The sequence below is a fragment of the Rhea pennata genome, chromosome 25, assembly GCF_028389875.1.
Source record: "Rhea pennata isolate bPtePen1 chromosome 25, bPtePen1.pri, whole genome shotgun sequence".
NCBI lineage: Eukaryota > Metazoa > Chordata > Aves > Rheiformes > Rheidae > Rhea > Rhea pennata.
This window is the reverse complement of record NC_084687.1, coordinates 2,533,150-2,553,999: the sequence shown is the minus strand read 5'-3', so window position 1 is coordinate 2,553,999 and position 20,850 is coordinate 2,533,150. Positions and strand designations below refer to the sequence as shown.

At 71.6% G+C, this 20,850-nt stretch overlaps 1 protein-coding gene across 1 annotated transcript in view; it reads right to left on the bottom strand.

Moving 5' to 3' along the window:
* Nucleotides 1-20,554, bottom strand: part of CELSR2 (cadherin EGF LAG seven-pass G-type receptor 2) — a 25,334-nt gene extending 4,780 nt beyond the window's left edge. The window contains 26 exon segments of the mRNA XM_062594787.1: nucleotides 150-324; nucleotides 1,181-1,381; nucleotides 2,185-2,311; nucleotides 3,385-3,492; nucleotides 3,494-3,553; nucleotides 3,638-3,860; nucleotides 5,357-5,500; nucleotides 5,578-5,761; nucleotides 6,356-6,565; nucleotides 6,666-6,760; nucleotides 7,585-7,686; nucleotides 7,774-7,957; nucleotides 8,048-8,168; nucleotides 8,244-8,385; nucleotides 9,046-9,220; nucleotides 10,225-10,338; nucleotides 10,455-10,640; nucleotides 11,100-11,290; nucleotides 11,379-11,504; nucleotides 12,241-12,404; nucleotides 12,476-12,633; nucleotides 13,451-13,539; nucleotides 13,620-13,735; nucleotides 14,593-14,815; nucleotides 16,030-16,674; nucleotides 17,761-20,554. Coding sequence (XP_062450771.1) covers nucleotides 150-324; nucleotides 1,181-1,381; nucleotides 2,185-2,311; nucleotides 3,385-3,492; nucleotides 3,494-3,553; nucleotides 3,638-3,860; nucleotides 5,357-5,500; nucleotides 5,578-5,761; nucleotides 6,356-6,565; nucleotides 6,666-6,760; nucleotides 7,585-7,686; nucleotides 7,774-7,957; nucleotides 8,048-8,168; nucleotides 8,244-8,385; nucleotides 9,046-9,220; nucleotides 10,225-10,338; nucleotides 10,455-10,640; nucleotides 11,100-11,290; nucleotides 11,379-11,504; nucleotides 12,241-12,404; nucleotides 12,476-12,633; nucleotides 13,451-13,539; nucleotides 13,620-13,735; nucleotides 14,593-14,815; nucleotides 16,030-16,674; nucleotides 17,761-20,407 — 6,910 coding nt within the window. The 5' untranslated portion in view covers nucleotides 20,408-20,554.
* Between the last annotated feature and the right edge of the window lie 296 nt (nucleotides 20,555-20,850).

The following is a 20,850-nucleotide window of genomic DNA, read 5'->3' as shown; positions in this document are numbered from 1 at the left end:
GGGGTGGAGACACGAGCAGGGGGCAGGGCCACCCGTTGGGGGCGGGGCCGGGGCAATCAGCAGGGGATGCGGCACGGCAGCCGGAGCCGGGGGGGCGTGGCCAGGAGGGGGCGTGTGGGCGTGGCCAGAGGAGGGGGGGCGTGGCTCACCGGTGATGAAGGCGGGCAGCCCCCAGCCCAGGACGTGGTAGAAGCGCATGGGCCCGCGGTCGACGTGCCGGGGCTCGCTGCGGCGCCGGTACAGGTGCAGCCCCTCCAGCAGCGCCCAGCCCACCGCGCTCATGTACAGGAACTGGAGCAGGATGGCCACCACCGTGCACGCCAGCTGCGCCACCCCCCCCCCCCCACCGCCCCGTCACGCCACCGCCCTCGGGCCACCCCGCCGCGGTGCGGCGTGACGCCGGGGCCACCCCCTCTCCCTCCCCCAATGGGGCCACCCAGGGCCATGGACACCCTGCAACGGGGGCCACCCCACACCAGCGCCACTGCATGCTGGGGCCTCCCCATGATGGGGCCATCTTCTAATGGGGCCACCCAGGACCATGGACATCCCACACTAGGGCCACTCCACACCAGGGCCACCTCACGATGGGGCCAGCTAGGACCACAGACACACTGCAACAGGGCCACCCCACACCAGGGCCTCCTCCTAATGGGGCCACCTCCCAAAGGGGCCGCCCAGAACCACGGACACCCCACAATAGGGCTACCCCACACCAGGACCTCCCCATGATGGGGCCACCCAGGACCATGGGCACACTGCAACAGGGCCACCCCACACCAGTGCTACCCCGTACTGGGTTCTCCTCATAATGAGGTCTCCTCCCAAAGGGGCCACCCAGGACCGTGGACACCCTGCAATGGGGCCACCCCACACCAGGGCTACCTCACACTGGGGCCTCCCCATGATGGGGCCACCCAGAACTGTGGACACCCTGCAACGGGGCAACCCCACACCAGGGCCACCTCACACCAGGGCCACCCATCACCATGGACAAACCGTGGTGGGGCCACCCTATGCTAGGACCTATGCTCCACCCCCCCATATGCACCCCCCCCTCCCTGGCAGCCCCGCCCCCTCAGCACTCCCCCCCCGGCCGTAGCTCCGCCCCCTCAGCAACCCCACCCCTCTCCGGCACGCCGCCCTCGTTGGCCCCGCCCCCGCGCCGCGGCGGGCGCACCGGCAGGTCGGCCTGGTTGATGCCGAGCAGGAAGACGAGCTGGGCGAGGAGCAGGGCGGTGGCGCCGTGCCGGCGGATGCTGTGGCGGTTGGAGCGCAGCCCCCGCAGCGCGCCCAGCGCCAGCACGGCCAGCAGCAGCCCCGCCAGCGCCACCCCCAGCGACGCGTAGGTCAGCGCCGCCAGCGGCAGGATCTCCCCGTTCTGCGGGAGCCCCCCGTCACTGCCCCGCCCCGCCCCGCCCCGGGGCCCCGCCCCCGCCGCCACGCCACGCCCACTCTGCACGGCCACACCCACACGCCGTGTGAGAAGCTCCGCCCAAGGCGCCCCCACGGGGAGCCCCGCCCGCACTGCCGAGCCCCACCCACACAACCCCATGGGGAGCCCCGCCCACACTGCCGAGCCCCGCCCACACACCAAGCCCCGCCCATAAAACCCCACGGGGAGCCCCGCCCACACTGCCAAGCCCCGCCCATAAAACCCCATGGGGAGCCCCGCCTACACCACCAAGATCCACCCACAGCACCCCATGGGGAGCCCCGCCCCCACTGCTGAGCCCCACCCACGCTATCCCCATGGGGAGCCCCGCCCCACACCACCAAGCCCTGCCCGCACCACCAAGCCCCACCCACAGCACCCCCCTGCAGAGCCCCACCCACATTGCAAGGCCACACCCACACAGGAAGCCCCACCCCTCCTGCCCAGTCCCACCCATGTAGATAAGCTCCACCCACACCACCCCCATGAGGAGCCCCGCCCACACGAGCAGCCCCACCCATGCAAGGAACCCCGCCCACTCTGCCTGGCCCCGCCCACATCCACACCACGAGCAGCCCCACCCATGAGGCTGGGCTCCACCCACACAATCTGATTGGGGGGCCCTGCCCACTCAGCAGGCCTCTCCCCCGAGGGGCCCCACCCACCCGGGCCAGCCCGGCCCCGCCCCCGGGGAAGCCCCGCCCCCGGGGAAGCCCCGCCCCCGGGGAAGCCCCGCCCCCCGGGCTCGCCTCCCGCCGCGAGATGTCCATGAGGACGGCGAAGCTGGTCAGGTGGTTGCACTGGCAGCTGACGTGGCTCCGGTTGCGGAAGACGACCTCGCAGCCCCGCGCCGACCAGCCGCCCGCGCCGCCCGCCCTGCCGCGGCGCGTCAGCCCCGGCGCCCGCCCGCCACGCCGGGCACCGGGGCCGGGCCGGGACCCCCGTCCCCGTGCCACCCGCCGCGGGACACCGGGCACCGGGGCCGGGCCGGGACCCCGTCCCCGTGCCACCCGCCGCGGGACACCGGGGACGAGGCCGTGCCATAACCCGTCCCCGTGCCACCCGCCGCGGGACACCGGGGACGAGGCCGTGCCATAACCTCGTCCCCGTGCCACCCGCCGCGGGACACCGGGGACGGGGCCGTGCCATAACCTCGTCCCCGTGCCACCCACCGCGGGACACCGGGGACGGGGCCGTGCCATAACCTCGTCCCCGTGCCACCCGCCACGGGACACCGGGGACAGGGCCGTGCCATAACCCCGTCCCCGTGCCACCCGCCGTGGGACACCGGGGACGGGGCCGTGCCATAACCGCGTCCCCGTGCCACCCACCGCTGGACACCGGGGACGGGGCCGTGCCATAACCCCATCCCCGTGCCACCCGCCGCGGGACACCGGGGACGAGGCCATGGCAAACCGCCGTCCCCGTGCCACCCTCCATGGGACACCGGGGACGGGGCCATGGCAAACTGCCGTCCCCGTGCCACCCACCGTGCGACACCGGGGACGAGGCCATGGCAAACCGCCGTCCCCGTGCCACCCTCCATGGGACACCGGGGACGGGGCCATGGCAAACTGCCGTCCCCGTGCCACCCACCGTGCGACACCGGGGACGAGGCCATGGCAAACCGCCGTCCCCGTGCCACCTGCCATGCGACACCGGGGACGAGGCCGTGCCATAACCCCGTCCCCGTGCCACCCGCCGCGGGACACCAGGGATGGGGCCACGGCAAACCGCCGTCCCCGTGCCACCCGCCAAGGCATGGAGGATGGGGCCGTGCCATATCCCTGTGCCCATGCCACCCGCCTCGGGACACAGGGGACGGGACCGTCCATGCCCCTGCACCGCTCGAGGAGGGCGCAGGCGGCTCGGGGCGGCCCCCTCACCGCCCTGTGCCCACCCCGTGCCGGTGCCCACCCCGTGCCCGTGCCCGTGCCCGTGCCACTCACAGCAGCGAGTGGTTCCAGAAGACGCAGATGGGCTTGGAGCGCTCCTGGGTCTCGAGCAGGCGGAACTGCAGGGTGATGGGCTTCTCCAGCGCCCGCGGCGCCCCGCTCCGCCGCGTCGTGCACGCTGATGCTCACCACCGGCGTGTTGATGATGGGCCGCTTGGGCACCCTGGGCGCCGGGGCGGGCGTCAGGCGCCCGCTGCGCCCCGCCGCCCCCGGCCCCCCGCTCCGCCCGGCGCCCCGCGGCGGGTACCGGAGGCTGCGCTTGTCCGTGTCGTACTGCTCGGGCAGGAGCCCCGCCAGCGTGCGGTAGATGATGACGCTGGCGATGGCCTGGCCCTCGCTGGGCTCCGGGTGGCGCTTGTGCCTGGTCACCAGCGTCACCTCTTCCTCCTCGGTGGTGGCCTCAGCCTCCTCGTCCGCCTCCTCCCGCCCGCCAGCGCCCTGCGGGCGCTTCCCGTGCCCGGCGGACGGGTCTGGCAGCGCAGGGCACAACGTGGAGAGCGGCGGCGCCAGGGTGCCCACCGCCGTCCCCCAAAGCCCTCCAGCGTCCCCCACCGCTGTCCCCCAAGGCCCCTCCAACGACCCCACCGCCGCTCCCCCAAAGCCCCTCCAGCGTCCCCACCGCCGTCCCCCAAAGTCCCTCCAACATCCTCACCACCATCCCCCAAAACCCTCCAACAACCCCACCGCCGCTCCCCCAAAGCCCCTCCAGCGTCCCCACCGCCGTCCCCCCAAAGCCCCTCCAACATCCCCACCACCATCCCCCAAAACCCCCCAGCGTCCCCACCGCCGCTCCCCCAAAGTCCCTCCAACGTCCCCACCACACCATCCCCCAAAACCCCTCCAACGACCCCACCGCCGCTCCCCCCAAAGCCCCTCCAGCGTCCCCACCGCCATCCCCCAAAACCCCTCCAACAACCCCACCGCCGCTCCCCCAAAGCCCCTCCAGCGTCCCCACCGTCGTCCCCCAAAACCCCTCCAACGACCCCACCGCCGCTCCCCCCAAAGCCCCTCCAGCGTCCCCACCGCCGTCCCCCCAAAGCCCCTCCAGCGTCCCCACCGCCGTCCCCCAAAGTCCCTCCAACATCCTCACCACCATCCCCCAAAACCCCTCCAACAACCCCACCGCCGCTCCCCCAAAGCCCCTCCAGCGTCCCCACCGCCGTCCCCCCAAAGCCCCTCCAACATCCCCACCACCATCCCCCAAAACCCCCCCAGCGTCCCCACCGCCGCTCCCCCAAAGTCCCTCCAACGTCCCCACCACACCATCCCCCAAAACCCCTCCAACGACCCCACCGCCGCTCCCCCCAAAGCCCCTCCAGCGTCCCCACCGCCATCCCCCAAAACCCCTCCAACAACCCCACCGCCGCTCCCCCAAAGCCCCTCCAGCGTCCCCACCGTCGTCCCCCAAAACCCCTCCAACGACCCCACCGCCGCTCCCCCCAAAGCCCCTCCAGCGTCCCCACCGCCGTCCCCCAAAGCCCCTCCAACATCCCCACCATCCCCCAAAACCCTCCAACGACGCCACCGCCGCTCCCCCAAAGCCCCTCCAGCGTCCCCACCACCGTCCCCCCAAAGCCCCTCCAGCGTCCCCACCACCATCCCCCAAAACCCCTCCAACGACCCCACCGCCGCTCCCCCAAAGCCCCTCCAACGACCCCACCACCATCCCCCCAAAGCCCCTCCAGCGTCCCCACCGCCGCTCCCCAAAGCCGTGCCAGTGTCCACACCACTGTCCCAAGCCTGCACCACCATCCCCACCGCTGTCCCGCCGCAGCCACGCCAGCTTCCCCATGACCGTCCCCTTGCAGTGGTGCCACTGTCCCCACCGCTGTCCCCACAGGGCCATTCCAGCGTCCCCACTGCTGTCCCACAGCAGCCCGGCCGGTGTCCCCACGGCCACGCCGGGGTCCCCACCGCTGTCCCCCCGTGCCGTGCCCGAGGTCCCGCCGCCCCGGCCCCCACTCACGCCTGCCCTCGGCGGGCCGGAAGACACTCTCGGGCAGGATGACGGTGGTCTCCAGGTCGGGGGGCTTCTCCCCCCGCAGGGCCTCGTAGCGGGGCAGCCGGGCGCCCGCGAAGTTCCCCTTGTCCAGCCGCACCACCGACACCACTGCGGGGCGCGGGGCCGCTCAGCGCCCCGCTCGGCGCTGCCCTCCCATCCCCCTGCCGCCCCCCCTCGGTCCCCACCGATGTTGGGGGTGACGATGGTGAAGGGGCTCAGGTAGGTCTGGCGCATGTTCCGCGCCAGGGCGCTGGCGTAGTCCTCGAAGTGCTTCAGCAGCCAGGCGGTGCCCCCCTCCGTCTGCTGGATGAGCTCCCAGTGGCGCTTGTTGCTGGCGTCGAGCAGGGCGCTGCCCACCCGCAGCAGGTTCTGCGAGCGGCGGGCAGGGGTGGGCACGGGCACCCGCTGCTGCTGCCCCCCCCCCCCCCCCGCCTCTGCCCCAACAGCTTCACCGTTGGGGAAGCGGTGCCCGTCACCCCGGCGTCTGGGCAGCCCGCCGCTGGGGCCCCGCTCCGGTTCTCCCCGGTCTCATGCGCCCACGAGGCTCGGCGGACCGGGCAGGGGAGTGGGGGGGGGGGCAGCCCGTCACCCTGGCGTCTGGGCGCCTCGCAGCAGGGACCCCCCCCCCCAATCGAGCACCCGTGCGGCGCAGCCCTCGGCTCTGGGGGCGAGGAGGGAGGGGAGCGGGATGACGCAGGGGCGCCGGGCACGCCGCGTCCGGCTCCCGGGCGCCCGTCACCGTGGCGTCTGGGAGCCTCGCAGCAGGGACCCCCCCCCCCAATCGAGCACCCGTGCGGCGCAGCCCTCGGCTCTGGGGGCGAGGAGGGAGGGGAGCGGGATGACGCAGGGGCGCCGGGCACGCCGCGTCCGGCTCCCGGGCGCCCGTCACCGTGGCGTCGGGTCGGGGGGGAGGGCCGCGGTGTGTGTGTGTGTGTGCGTGGGGGGGGGGGGTCCCCGGCTCACCTCGGTGAAGTGGACGTCCTGGGTGGCGGCGAGGCGGAAGCCGCGCTGGGCGCTCTCGTGCTGCAGCAGGCGGGCGGCGAGCCGGTAGGCGAGGCGCACGTCGCTGCCGAAGTAGGCGGCCGTGCGGCGCGTGGCGTCGTGCAGCTGCAGGGCCACCCGCTGCGACTGCGCCGTGTCCAGCAGCGACTCGTTGCGCGCCAGCCGCTCCGCCTGGCGAGCGCCCCGCCGTCAGCGCCCGCTGCGGCGCCGGCGGTGGGGGGGACGCGGGGGGGACGCGGCGGTGCCCGGCCGACGCGCAGGGCGCACTTACGAAGCCCTTGAGGGCGGCGAAGGGCAGCGAGGTGCAGTTGAAGAGGTTGGGGGGCAGCCAGCCCCGGTGCTCGTCGCAGTGCCGCACGGCCGTGCCTGCGCCGGGGCGGGCAGCGGGCGGGCGTCGGGGGCGCTCCCGCGGGCATCAACCTCCCCGGGGGCATCAACCCCCCCCAGCCCCGAGGGCATCCCTCCCGCTGCCATCACCCCCCATGGGCATCGTTCCCATATGCATCACCCCAGCGGGCATCGCTCTCGTGGGCATCGCTCCTGCAGGCATCAACCCCCCTGCGGGCATCAACCCCCCCGGAGGCATCCCTCCCGCTGCCATCACCCCCACAGGCATCGTTTCTGCAGGCATCACCCCCCGTGGGCATCGCTCCTGCAGGCATCAACCCCCCCGAGGGCTTCCCTCCCGCTGCCATCGCCTCCACGGGCATCACTCCCGTGGGCATCACTCCCACTGCCATCACCCCCACAGGCATCGTTTCTGCAGGCATCACCCCCGTGGGCATCGCTCCCGCGGGCATCAACCCCCCTGCGGGCATCCCTCCCACTGCCATCACCCCTGCAGGCACCATTCCCACGGGCATCATCCCAGCGGGCATCATTCCCGCAGGCATCATCCCCGTGGGCATCGCTCCTGCAGGCATCAACCCCCCCGAGGGCTTCCCTCCCGCTGCCATCGCCCCCACATGCATCGTTCCCACGGGCATCACCCCCACGGGCATCGCTCCCGCGGGCATCAACCCGCCCGAGGGCTTCCCTCCCGCTGCCATCGCCCCCGCGGGCATCATCCCCACGGGCATCGCTTCCACGTGGATCGCTCCCATGGGCCCCGTTCCCACATGCATCACCCCCCAGGGGCACCCCCCCCCGCGGGCACCACCCCCACGGGCGCCGCTCCCCCGCCGCCTCACCGACGGAGCCCTTGGGGCACGGCGCGGCGGCGGGCAGCCCGAAGCGGGTCCGGGGCCACCAGATGTTGGCCTCGACGGCGCGGGGACAGCTGTCGTAGTTGACTGCGAGGCAAAGCGGGCATCGGAGCCGGGCCGCGGCGGGGGGGGGGGGGGCACCTGGCTGGCAGCGTCCGGGCGCCGGCAACCCACCTTCACAGCCGCTGGCCGTCACCTCGGCGAAGGGGTTGTCGCAGCGGTCGCAGCGGCGCCCGATGACGCCGGCTTTGCACTGGCACTGCCCGCTGGCGGCGGCGCACAGGCGGGACAGCGAGCCGGTGGGGTAGCAGTCGCAGAGCAGGCAGGCGTCGCTGCCCGCCGGCCGGTAGTGGTTCTCCTGCGGGCGGAGAGGTGCCCGTGGGAGGGCGGCACGCGCCGGTGGCACCACCGGCGGCACCGGCGGCGGCACCGGCGCCCGCGCGCTCACCTTGCAGCGACACTCGCCCGTGGTCTTGTTGCAATCGGGGTCGAAGCCTTTGGCGACGTCGCAGCTGCAGGGGCCGCACGTCGGCTGGCCCCACCAGCCCCGCGGGCACGGCTGGTCGAACCTGGGCGGGCGACACGGCATGGGGCACGGCCGCCGGCGCCGCCGGCGCCGCCGCGCGCCCGCCGCTGCCACTCACTTGTGCTCGCAGTAGGGCCCGAAGGAGCCGTGGGGGCACTCGCAGGCGTAGCCCCGCGCGGAGCCCGGCTTGCGGGCGCAGGCGGCCGGGTGCTCGCAGGGGTTGAGGGCGCAGGCGCTGACGCAGCCCTCGCCGTAGTAGCCTGCGCGGCGGCGGGCGTGGGAGAGCGGGCACGGCTCGGCACACGCGCCGGGCCCCCTCTCCGTCCCCCCGCCGGCTCCGTCATGGCCCCTCGGGCGTGGGGCACGGGGCAGGTGCCCGGCTGTGCAGCGTTGCTCAAGGGGTGGCAGTGCCCAGGTGACAGTCATGGCAGTGGGGGTGGCAGTGCCCAGGACAGTGGTGGCAGGGGGTGGCACTGGTGCCCGGTGCAGCGTTGCCCAAGGGGTGGCAGTGCCCAATACTGTGGCATTGCTGGGGGGGGGGGTTGGCAGTGCCCAGGTGACCGTGACAAGGGGGTGGCAGCGCCCAGCGCAGTGGTGGCAGGGGGTGGCAGTGCCCAGGGCAGCATTGCCCGAGCGGTGGCAGTGCCAGAGATGGTGACATTGCTGGGGGGGGCAGGGGGAGGAGGGTGCAAGTGCCCAGATGACTATGACAGTCAGGGGGGTGGCAGCGCCCTGGGGGCTCTGCCTGGGGGGGGGGCAGCGCCCAGGGTGGCAGGGGGTGGCAGCGCCCAGAGGGCGGCAGTGCCTGGTGCAGCAGCGCCCAAGCGCTGGCAGCACCGGCGGCGCCGTGGGCACCGCGCCGGCCAGGACAGCGGTGCCGGGGGGGGTGGCAGGGGAGGTGGCAGCGCCGGCGCCCTCACCCGGGTCGCAGCTGCAGGAGAAGCTGTCCCAGTCGTCGCTGCAGTAGCTGTTGCCCGGGCAGGGCCCGGAGTCGCAGGGGTCGGGCACGGCGCAGCCCCGCTCCACGTTCACCCGCGCCGCCTGGTCGGCGTTCAGCGCCACCGCGCTGGCCGCCGTCTCGCCCACGCGCACGCCCTGCCGCCGGGCGCCCGTCACCGCCGTGCCTCGGTTTCCCTCCCCGGCCGCAGGGTTCTGCCCCCGAGCCCGTACGTCCCGCGGCCCTGTGCCCGTACCCACGTCCCCACGCCTACGTCCCCACGCGTGCCCCTATGCCCGTGTCCCTGTGCCTGCGTCCCCTCACCCAGACGACCACATCCCCACGTGCTGTGCCCACACCCGTGTTCCTCTGCCCAAGTGCCATGCCTATGGGCCCAGGTCCGTGTCCTCTTGCCCACACCCATGTCCCCCTGCCCCATACTCTGTGCCCATGTCCCCGTGTCCCTGCACCCACATCCCTGGGCCCTTGCCCTATGCCTACACCCACGTCCCCACACCCACGTCCCTGTGCCCTGGCCCTATGCCCATGCCCACATCCCCACGTCCCCACATCGATGTCCCTGTGCCCTTGTCCTTTGCCCATGCCCAGTCCCCACATCCCCACACCCACGTCTCTGTGCCCTGGCCCTATGCCCATGCCCACGTCCCCACACCCACGTCCCTGTGCCCTGGCCCTATGCCCATGCCCACATCCCCACGTCCCCACATCGACGTCTCTGTGCCCTTGTCCTTTGCCCATGCCCAGTCCCCACATCCCCACACCCACGTCTCTGTGCCCTGGCCCTATGCCCATGCCCACGTCCCCACACCCACGTCTCTGTGCCCTGGCCCTATGCCCATGCCCACATCCCCACGTCCCCACATCGACGTCTCTGTGCCCTTGTCCTTTGCCCATGCCCAGTCCCCACATCCCCACACCCACGTCTCTGTGCCCTGGCCCTATGCCCATGCCCACGTCCCCACGTCCCCGTGCCCATGCCCACCTTCCTGCATCTACATCCCTGTGCCCTTGCCTTATGCCCATGTCCCTGTGCCACCGGCCACATCCCCACGTCCCCGCACCCACATCCCCCTGCCCTTGCGCTGCGCCCGTGCCCAGGTCCCCCCGGCGGAGCGCCCGCCCCGCCGCCGCGCGCCGGTACCTGGAGGCAGCCGCGGAAGCCTTGCTGCACCTCCCCGTCGTCGCCCGCCAGCCCGCCCACGCTCAGCGTCCGCAGCCGCAGCCCCCGCAGCTCGCCGGCCACGTCGGCCACCGCCTGCGGGCACAGCACCCCTGAGCCACCCGCCCCCCCCCCAAAATCCCCCCCCCCCCAGCCCGGCACCCGGCGCTGCCTTGGTTTCCCCAGCGGTTCTCGCTGCCCGCCGCGGGCACCTGGTGCCGGCCGTAGTCGAGGGCCAGGAGGAGCAGGGCGGCGGGCGGGGGGCGGCCGGGGGCCCCCCGCAGCTCCAGCTGGACGTGGTGCCAGTCGCCGTCGTTGACCTTGGCGTGGGGCAGCCGGAGCCAGGCCAGGCGGGTGCCCCCCTGCCACACGTCCGCCTCCGCCTGCCCCTCGCTCAGCTGCCGAGAGAGCCGTCAGGGTGCCCGCGCCCCCCCCTCCAGCCCCAAAACCCGCCCCCCAGGGCACCCTGCACCCACCTGCCAGCCACCCCTGGGGAAACAACCCCCCCCCCCGGGCTGCCTGCAGTGCCCCCCTCCCCCCAAGGAAAATACCCCCCCATAGCAACACCCCTGGGCCACTGCCCCCCACCCCCAGGGAATTACCCCCCCCAGCACTGCCCCCTGCCCCCCAACCCCATGCAACGTTCCACCCCGCCGCAGGTGATACCCCCCCCCCAGCACAGCCCCTGTCCCCCCCCACACACCCTGAGCAAGGCCCCCCACGCCGCGGGCAATGCCCCGGACCCCCATGGACGCTGCCCCATGCAATCCCCCCCCACACCCTGTGCCTGGCAATGCCGCCCCCCCCCCCCCCGTGCCCAGCAATGCCCCCACGCCACGCCGCATCCCCGAGCCCACCTGGAGGGTGACGGTGGCCAGGGCCCCGGCGGTGGCGGTGGCGGCGGTGGCGGCGGTGGCGCGGAGCAGGAGCCCGCGCGGCTGCCGCGTGCGGAACATGAGCGCCAGGTGCCCGGGCGGCGCCGGCGGCAGCGCCAGCCCGCTCCAGGCCGCCAGGCTGCTGCCCAGGAACCGCTGCGGCGTCGCCATCTCTGCGGGGAGCCGGAGCGTCGGCCGGGCGCCGGGACCCCCCCCACCCCCAATACCGCCCCCCTCGCCTCCCCCCCCCCCCCCCAGTACCTTCCTCGCAGGTCTGGCCGCCGAAGCCCAGCGGGCACCGGCAGCTGAAGCCGCCCCACTCGTGCACGCAGGTGCCCCCGTGGCGGCACGTGCCGGCGTCGCAGGCGTTCTTCTTGGCGGGGCAGCCTGGGGGGCGGCGGGGGGGGGCACAGCGAGGTGGGCCCAGCCCCACAGCCCCCAGCCCCACACCTGCCCTGCACAGCAGCACGGAGGCATCGCCCCCCCCCCCCCTCCTTGCAGGCACTGCCCTGGCCCCACATCCAGCCCCATGGACACCCCCCCCCGCCAAGACCCCTACCCAGCCCCACTGCCCTGGCACCTCCACGCACAGGGGCACAGAGACCCCTGGGCACTGCCCTGGCCCCACATCCAGCCCCATGGACACCCCCCCCCCCAAACCCACATCCAGCCCCACGGCTCAGCACTCCCCCAGACGCATATCCCCCAGCCCCACAACCTCATGCACAGAGGCACAGAGACCCTGGGGCACTGCCCTGGCCCCACATCCAGCCCCATGAACACCCCCCCTGCCAAGACCCCTACCCAGCCCCACTGCCCTGGCACCTCCACGCACAGGGGCACAGAGACCCCCGGGCACTGCTCTGGCCCCACATCCAGCCCCAAGAACACCCCTCCCCTCCAGACCCCTACCCAGCCCCACTGCCCTGGCACCTCCACGCACAGGGGCACAGAGACCCCCGGGCACTGCCCTGGCCCCACATCCAGCCCCACGAACACCCCCCCCTCCAGACCCCTACCCAGCCCCACTGCCCTGGCACCTCCATGCGCAGGGGTGCAGAGCCACGGGCCCCCCGCCCCGGGCACCGAGGCCGTGGGGCCGAGCCGCCCGCCCGCCCCGCACCTGGCACGGTGCCGTTGTTGGCGACGAAGGCGGCCAGGTCGACGGGGCGCTCGTCGACGTGCAGGTGCCGCATGCAGCCCACGAAGTGGCGGCTGCGGACGGGGAAGCTCTCGGGCAGGGTGGGCACGCCGCCCAGCAGCAGCGGCCCCGTCAGGTCCAGGGACCTGCGGGCAGGCGGCGTCACGGCGGCCCCCGACCCCCCCCCCCCACCCCACCCACCTCCGCCCGGCCTCACTTCTTGGTGCCCGACTGGGTGCCCTGCGCGGCGCACGAGTAGTTGCCCAGGACGGCGCCGAACTTGAGGGCCATGCCCGTGTCGCAGTCGTCCACCGTCACCACGGCCACCTTCTGCTCCGAGGGGCCCTGCGGCAGCCCCGACTTGCCCAGCACGGGCTGCGGGCGCCGGCGGGCAGGGCTGAGCCTCCGGCCGCTGTCCCCTCCGCGCCTTCGCTTCGCCCCGCCGGCGCCTCCCTCGACCATCCGTCCACCCCTGGGTTCCTCGTCCCAGCCGACCCTCATCCCTCCTTCCCACGCCTCCATGCCTCCCCCCATCCAGCGGCCACCCAACCCTCCATCCACCTGTTCCCCCTTGCTCCGTTCGATTCACGGCTCCATCCCTCCGTCCACACACCCCTCCATTCCTCCATCTACCCCCCCAACCCTCCTTCCAGCCCTCCCTCTGTTCTCCACCCAGACCTCCAACCTCGCTCCTCTCTGCCCCTCCTCTCTCCATCCACCTATCCTCCATCCATCCTTCCATTCCCCCCTTCCCTCCAACTCCCATCCACTCATACCTCCGTCCCTGCTCCTCTCCATGCCTCCTCTCCAGAGGACGCTCTCCCCGTCCCTCTATCCTCCATCCATCCATCCTTCCCTCCCTCCATCCCACATCCATTCACCCCTCCCTCTCTCCATCTACCTTCCCTCTCTCCATTCCCCTATCCTCTCTCCATCCAAACCTCCATCTCTGCTCCCCTCCATCTCTCTCTTCATCCATCTATCCTCCATCTTTCCACCTCTATCCATCCAGACCTCCATCCCTCCCTCTCTCCATCCATCCTCCCTCCATCCAAACCTCCTCCTCTGCTCCTCTCCATCCACGTACCTGTCCCCATTCCTCCCTCCTACTCCCTTCTCCATCCCTCTGCCCACCCACCCTACATCTACCATCTCCATCCCTCCCTGCACCCGTCGCTGCCCCATCCTTCACCTTGTTGTAGTAGTGCAGCTGCACCCGGTGCCACTGCCCGTCGCTCACGCCGCCCGGCACGAAGGGTGACACCGTGGTCGTGGACTCGCCTGCGGGCACCGCGCGCGTGAGGCCACGGCGCCGGCCACAGGGGGGGCCGGGGCAGGGGAGGGGAGCCGGGCGGGGGTACCTGCCGAGAAGGTGAGCTGGATCTGCTCGCCCACGATCTCCAGCGCCACAAAGTCGTGCTTCTCGTTGAAGCGCCCGTTGTAGAGCAGCAGCCCGTCCCGCTCCTTGGTGGCGAACCTGGGGGGCCGGGGCAGGGGGGTGAGGGCCAGCCCCATGGCCTGGTGCGTGGCTGCCCCGCCCCAACGCCCCCAACGCTCGGTTCCAGTTACTCCGTGCCCCGGTGCGCGGCGTCCCCAGGCTTGTCCTGTGCCCCAATACCTCACTGCCCACTGCCCTGTGCCCCCCAAGTGTGCCCTGCTACCCTGTGGCCCCCAAGGCATGCCCCATGCCTTGTAACCCCCCCCAGACTTGCCCCATTACCTCAAGCCCCCTGGGATGCCCCAACCCCCATCACCTCATGTCCCCAGGACACCCCATGGAGCATCACCCCACGCTCCCTGGGACGCCCCATGCCCTATTACCCTGTGCCCATCAGGACATCCCATTACCCCGAGCCCACTGGGATGCCCCGTGTCCCATTACCTTATGCCCCCTGGGATGCCCCGTGCCCACCGGGATGCCCCACGCTCCATTGCCTCAAGTCCCCTGGGATGCCCCACTGCCCCATCACCGTGAGCCCATCGGGATGCCCCGTGCCCCATTGCCTCAAGTCCCCTGGGATGCCCCACTGCCCCATCACCGTGAGCCCACCGGGATGCCCCGTGCCCCATTACCCTGTGCCCTCCAGGACGTCCCATGCCCCATTACCCTGCACCCCCTAGGATGCCCCAAGCCCCCCCAGACACCCTGTGCCCCATGGCCCCAAGCCCCCTGGGACACCCCAAGCCCCCTGGGACGCCCCATCGCTCCATCACCCTGAGCCCTCAGGGGTGCCCTGTGCCCCCTGGGACGCCCCGCGTCCCATCGCCCCAAGCCCCCCGGGCTGCGCCGTGCCCGGCGCCCATCACCGCAGCCCCGGCCGCGCGGGCACTCACGTGAGGCCGAGGGTGAAGTGGAAGCGCTGGCGCAGGCCCCGGAAGGTGACGAAGGAGTGCGGGGGGAAGCTGCGGGTGCTCATGGCGCAGAAGGGCTTCTCGTAGTGCCCGGGGGGGCACTCGCAGCGGAAGCCCCCCACCAGCAGGTTCACGCAGGTGCCCCCGTTGCGGCAGACGCCCGGCGCGCAGCGGCCCAGGCGGGCGCTCAGCTCGCAGTGCTCCCCTGCGCGAGGCATCGCCTGGCACCGGCCCCCGGCATGGGGGCATCCTGCCCCCCCCCCGAGGCATCTCCCCCCACATATTGTCTCCAAAGCTGCTTTATCCCTAGCTCCATCACCGTGGCAACCGCATCCCATTGCCATGGCAACCAAGAAACAACTCTCCTCTGCCCCCCCCCAAATCTGGGGGCCCCCCGAGGCATAAAGCTGAGCCCAGAGGGGCTCAGCGCCCCCCCCCCGGGACAAGGTACCAGGAGGCACCTGGTGTCCCTGCAGCTCCTCCATGGGGGAGCCAGGGCCCAGTGGGGCGTCCCAGTACCCCCCCAGCATCTCAGCACCCTAGGGTGTCCCAAGCCCCACCACAGGGTCTTCAGCACCCCAGGGTGTCCCCAGTCCCCCTGTGATGTCCTTGACACCTCCCAGCATCCTTGGCTCCCCAAGGCATCCCCAAGCTCCCTGGGGTGTCCATGACAGCCCAGGGTTTCCCCAGCACTCCCAGGGTATCTCCAGCCCCCTCAACATCCTCAGCACCCCAGGGTGCCTCCAATCCACCCCATGGTATCTTCAGCACACCAGGGTGTCCCTCAAGCTCTGCCCATACCAAGGTGCCCAATGGTGCCCACCTCTACCGAGACCAGGAGGACAGAGTGATGGGAGGAGACAGGATGGAAGGATGGCAGAGGGATGAAGAGCCAGGGGTGAAACGGATGTGAAGCTGGAAGGACAGAGAGAGAAAGGGACGGAGGGAGGAAGGGATGGGATCAGCAGAGGGATGAAGGGAGGGACAGATGGAGGATAAGGGACGGAGCGGGAAACAGATGGAGAAACGGCGGAGGGAAAGAGGGATAGCAGAGAGCTGGGTGAAGAGCTGATGAAGGAAGGTAGAGACAGAGGGAAGAACGAATGGAGGAAAATAAAAAGGGGAAGGGACGGAGGGAGCGAGAGCAGCAGGATGGGCAGCGGAGGGCCGACGGAGGTACAGCAGAGAGGGAGAGATGACGGAGGGCTGATGGGCTGGACGACGGAGGGACGGCAGAAGGAGGAACGGACGACGGAGAACGGAAGAGGAGCCGGATGAAGGGCTGACGGGAGGGATGGCGGAGGGACAGCACCGGGATGGATAGACGCCGGAGGACCAACAGGGAGCTGGAAGAAGGAAGCGCGGAGAAGGACGGCGCAGGGCCGGCGCGGGAGGGGACGGCCAGCGCCGGCCTCTCACCCGTGAAGTCCTCGTGGCACTCGCACGTGTAGCCGCCCTCGCGGCTCCGGCACCGGCCGTTGCTCCCGCAAGGGCTCGAGTAACAGAGGTCGATCTCGGTCTCGCAGTAGTCGCCGGTGAAGCCGGGCGGGCAGCGGCACCGCAGCCCCGTCACGGGGTGGATGGGCCGGAAGAGGATGGTGTCGGAGGCGAGGAAGGGCGCCGAGCTGTCGAACTTGAGCACGGAGACGCAGCGCATGTAGTTCTCGCAGGGCTCGCGCAGGCAGACGTTGTCGTCGAAGGGCAGCACCCGCTGCGCCGAGACGGCGGCCAGCAGCGAGCGGTTCAGGTAGAGGCGCTCCTGCAGCTCCTCGGAGGAGAAGAAGCGGGCGCCGCGCGCCGAGGCCGGCAGCAGCGCCGAGAGGCTCACGTTGAGGATGCGGGCGGCCCGCACGTCCGTGTCCGTCTGGATGTTGAAGAGGATGACGCGGTGGCGGGGGGCGCCCAGCACCGCCGCCACCCCCTCGAGGAAGAGGCTGAGCAGCGGCGAGAGGAAGCGCTCCTGGGACATGTCGGCCAGGCGCAGCGTGATGCTGTTGCTCAGCATCTCGTCCGTGATCACCGTCACCCGCAGCGTGCACTGGGCCGTCGCGCTGTGGACGCCGTCTGCGGGAGCCCGCGGCGCGTCAGGCGGGCCGGCGGCACCCGCCGCGCGGCCGGGGCGCCCGTCGTGGTCCCCGCCGCCGGGGGCCTCGGCGGGCGGAGGCCATGCCGGGGGACGATGGTGCAGGGAGGAGGAGGAGGAGGAGGAGGAGGAAGGGAGGGGGGGAGGTTGCCATGGTCGTGGGCGCGGGGGCCCGGCTATGGCCGGAGCTTTTGTTTGCCCTCCGGCTCCCTCCCGGCTGCCCCCCACGCTGGCGGGGCGGGTGGAGTGGGGTGGGGGGGGGTCACGCTCCCTCCCACCCTTTGCACCCGGACGCCTGGGCTCCCGCCTGCCCGCTGCGTGCCGGCACCGTCGGAGGGGTCGGGGAAGAGAGGGCTCCCGGCCCAGGGAGGGGGCCCAGGCATCCTGCCCCCTCCCTCCTCCAGCCCCCAGCTCTGCCCCGTGAGCCACGGGGACAGGATTTGAGGAGGGGGAACAGGAGCCCAAGCCTCCTCCCCCTCCCCCCGTCCCCGGTGGTCTCCTGCCAAGTGGGCGCCGCAGCCCCCCATGCCTCCGTTTCCCTCCATGCCCCCTGCTCCCATGTCACCCCCAGGGGCACCGAGAGGGGACGTGCCAATGACCCCCCCCCCAAAAAATAGCAGCGCTGGGTCCTGGGCCCTCCTGAACACATGCATTGGGGTGCCACCCCCCCCCCCAAAATGCACTGCAGTGGGTCCTCCCCCCCCTCGATCCAAGAAAAACACACACTGGGGTCTTGTCCTCCCCCCTACCCAACAAACGCCTCCAAGCCATGGATGGGGATGAGGAAGGAGAGGGGGCTGCTGGGGACCCCGATTATCCCCATCCAGGATTTCTAGGCTGGGGGGGGGCAGGAAGAGGGGTAAACGTCCCCATGGCCTTCCCAGATGGGCACCGACATGGGTGCCCCAAAGGGCTGAGCCCCCCACCCGTATCAGCACCACCGTATGGAGGTGGTGGGACCCCAAAATCAAGTATCTACCACACATGCACACCAGACCCATATGGAGCTCCCCACCCCCAAACCTTGGGGGCACCCCCTAACTCCCACCCCCACCTCAGGGCCGCACCTGACACCGAGACCTTCATGACTGCCTCCAGCGGGCGGTTGTTGTCCAGCGCCCGGCTGAGGCGCAGCTCGCCTGTGCCGGGGTCCAGCAGCACCAGGTTGAGCTCGTTGCCCTGCTCGAAGGCGTAGGTGAGGGTGTCGGAGACGTCGGGGTCATGGGCCGGGATGCGGCCGATGACGCCGTTGGGGAAGCTGCCCGAGCGGTTGGTGATGTAGTTGTTGAAGAGGATCTCGAAGTTCCTCAGCTGGGGACTGTTGTCGTTGGTGTCCCGCAGGCGGACGTGCACGGTGGCCCGGCTCACCAGCGGGGCCGAGGTGGCCTGCACCACGATGACGTACTCCGCCTTGGTCTCGTAGTCCAGGTCGGTCAGTGCCGTGAGCTCACCGGAGAAGATATCCAGTTGGAAGACCTCAGGGATGTTGCCCTCCACAATCTGGTACATGATCTGGGCATTGGTGCCCTCATCGGGATCGGTGGCCGTGATGCGGGCCACCACCAGCCCGATGGGGCTGTTCTCCTCCACGAAGATGTCGAACTCATCCTGCTCGAAGACAGGTGGGTTGTCATTGACATCCAGCACTGTCACCTGGATTTCTACAGGCATTCGCTTGGCTGGGACGCCCTTGTCCATGGCGTAGGCCCGCAGAGCGTAGAGCGGGACGTTCTCCCGGTCCAGGCGCCGCAGCGTGCGGACGATGCCCGAGGTGGACTCAATGATGAAGTCGCCCTCGCCATCATCGCCACCCTGGAAGGTGTAGAAGACCCTGCCATTGAGCCCCGAGTCACGGTCCGTGGCGGAGACCTGGAGGACGCTGGTGAAGGCCGGCACATCCTCGTACACAGAGCCTTGGTAGCTGTCACGGAGGAACTGAGGGGCGTTGTCGTTGACATCGCTCACCAGGATCTCCAGGTAGGTGGTGTCGGACTTCTGTGGGATGCCGTTGTCCCGTGCTGTGATGGCCAGGGTGTAGGACACCTGGTCCTCGTAGTCCAGCTCCATCTGGGTGGTGACAGCCCCCGTGTCGGGGTCAATCTTGAACTGGGGGATGCTGTCCTCCATCAAGTAGGTGATGCGGGCATTCTCGCCCGTGTCCTCGTCTGTGGCGCTGATGACCACCACCGTGGTGCCCACAGGTCGGTCCTCATTGATGTTGACAGTGTAGTGGGAGCTCTGGAAGACGGGTCGGTGCGTGTTGGCGTCCGTGACGTTGACGATGACCTGGGCCGTGTCCTGGCGGGTGCCGTCGGAGGCAGCGACGGTGAGCAGGTACTGGCGCTCCAGCTTGTAGTCCAGAGGCAGAGCGAGGGAGATGAGGCCACCGCCGCTCTGGCTGGTGATGGAGAAGCGGTTGCGGGTGTTGCCGCTGGAGATCTGGTAGGTGATGACGCTGTTGGCGTCACGGTCGATGGCAGAGACGGTGAGCACACTCGTGCCCACGGCCGCGTCCTCATTGAGGCGGGCGCCGTACTCCCGCTGCGTGAACTCGGGGCTGTTGTCGTTGACGTCGAGGACGGTGATGCTGACGCTGGCCGAGGACGCCATCGGGGGGCTGCCCTGGTCCTGCGCCTCCACCCCGAAGCTGTAGAAATCCACCACCTCCCGGTCCAGCTCGGAGGCCACCACGATCCACCCAGTGCTGTTGTTGATGGCGAAGGGAAAGCCGGCCCCGGTCTCCAGGAGGCTGTAGACCAGGCGGGCGTTATCGCCCGAGTCGGCGTCGATGGCTTGGATGTGGATGACGGAGTAGCCCACGGGCACGTTCTCCAGCACGGTGGCCTGGAACGGCGTGCTGACGAAGATGGGCGCGTTGTCGTTGACGTCCAGCACCTGGACCGTCACCAGCCCGCTGATGTTGGAGAGGGGCGGCCGGCCGCCGTCCTGCGCCCGGATGCGCAGGGTGTACTCCTTGCTGGCCTCGTAGTCCAGGGGGCTGACCACGTCGACGGCGCCCGTCTGCGCGTCGATGTAGAAGTGGCCCCGCGTGTTGCCGCTGACGATGCTGTAGTGCACCAGGGCGTTGCTGCCCTTGTCGCGGTCGGTGGCCGTCACCCGCAGCACGGCCGAGTTGGGCGCCACGTCCTCGGGCACCTGGGCCACGTAGCGCTTCTCGCTGAACTGCGGCGCGTTGTCGTTGTCGTCCTCCACGGCGATGCGCACCGTGGCCGTGGCGCTGCGGGGCCCCGGCTCCTGCCCTTGGTCGGCGGCCTCCACCAGCAGCTCGTAGGCCTCCACCGCCTCGCGGTCCACGGGGCCCCGGGTGCGGATGACGCCGGAGCGCGGGTCGATCTCGAAGACCTCGTTGGGGCCGCGGGCGTTGAGCAGGCGGTAGAGGATGTTGGCGTTGGGGCCGGCGTCGCCGTCGGTGGCCTGCACCGTCAGCACCTCGTAGCCCACCTCCAGGTTCTCCCGCACGCTCTCGCGGTACTCGGCCTGCTCGAACGTCGGGTCGTGGTCGTTGGCGTCGCTCACCGTCACCGTGAGCGTGGCCAGCGCCGTGCGCCGCGGCGTGCCGTGGTCCACCGCCGTCACCCGGAAGACGTGGGTGCTCTTGCTCTCGCGGTCCAGGGGGGCGGCGGTGGTGACGGCGCCGCTCGCGGGGTCCATGGCGAAGAGGGCGTCCGAGCGGCTGTCGAAGAGGGCGGCCATGGCGTAGCGCAGCCGCCCGGCCTCGCCGCCATCGGGGTCCAGCGCCGTCACCCGCGCCACCGCCGTGCCCGCCGGCCGGTTCTCCGCCACCGCCGCCTGGTAGCTCGCCGGCTGGAACTGCGGCGCCGTGTTGGCGCCGCGCCGGCGCCGCGCCGCAGCCCCGGGGCTCCCGCCGGTGCCGGTGCCGGTGCCTGCGGAGGGCCCGGAGCTGCCGCCGGTGCCGCCGCCGTTGTTGTTGCCGGTGCCGCCGCCGCCCGCGATGCTCGTGGAAGCGCCGCCGCTATTCGCGCTGCCGCCGGGGCGCAGGGGCGGCTGCGCCCGCCGCGGCGGCGCGGCCGGCGGGCAGGTGCCGGTGCCGGTGCCGGTGCCGGTGCTGGTGCCGGTGCCGGGCTGCGCCAGGGCGGGCAGCAGGAGGGCGAGCAGGAGCGCGGCGCCGCGGCCGG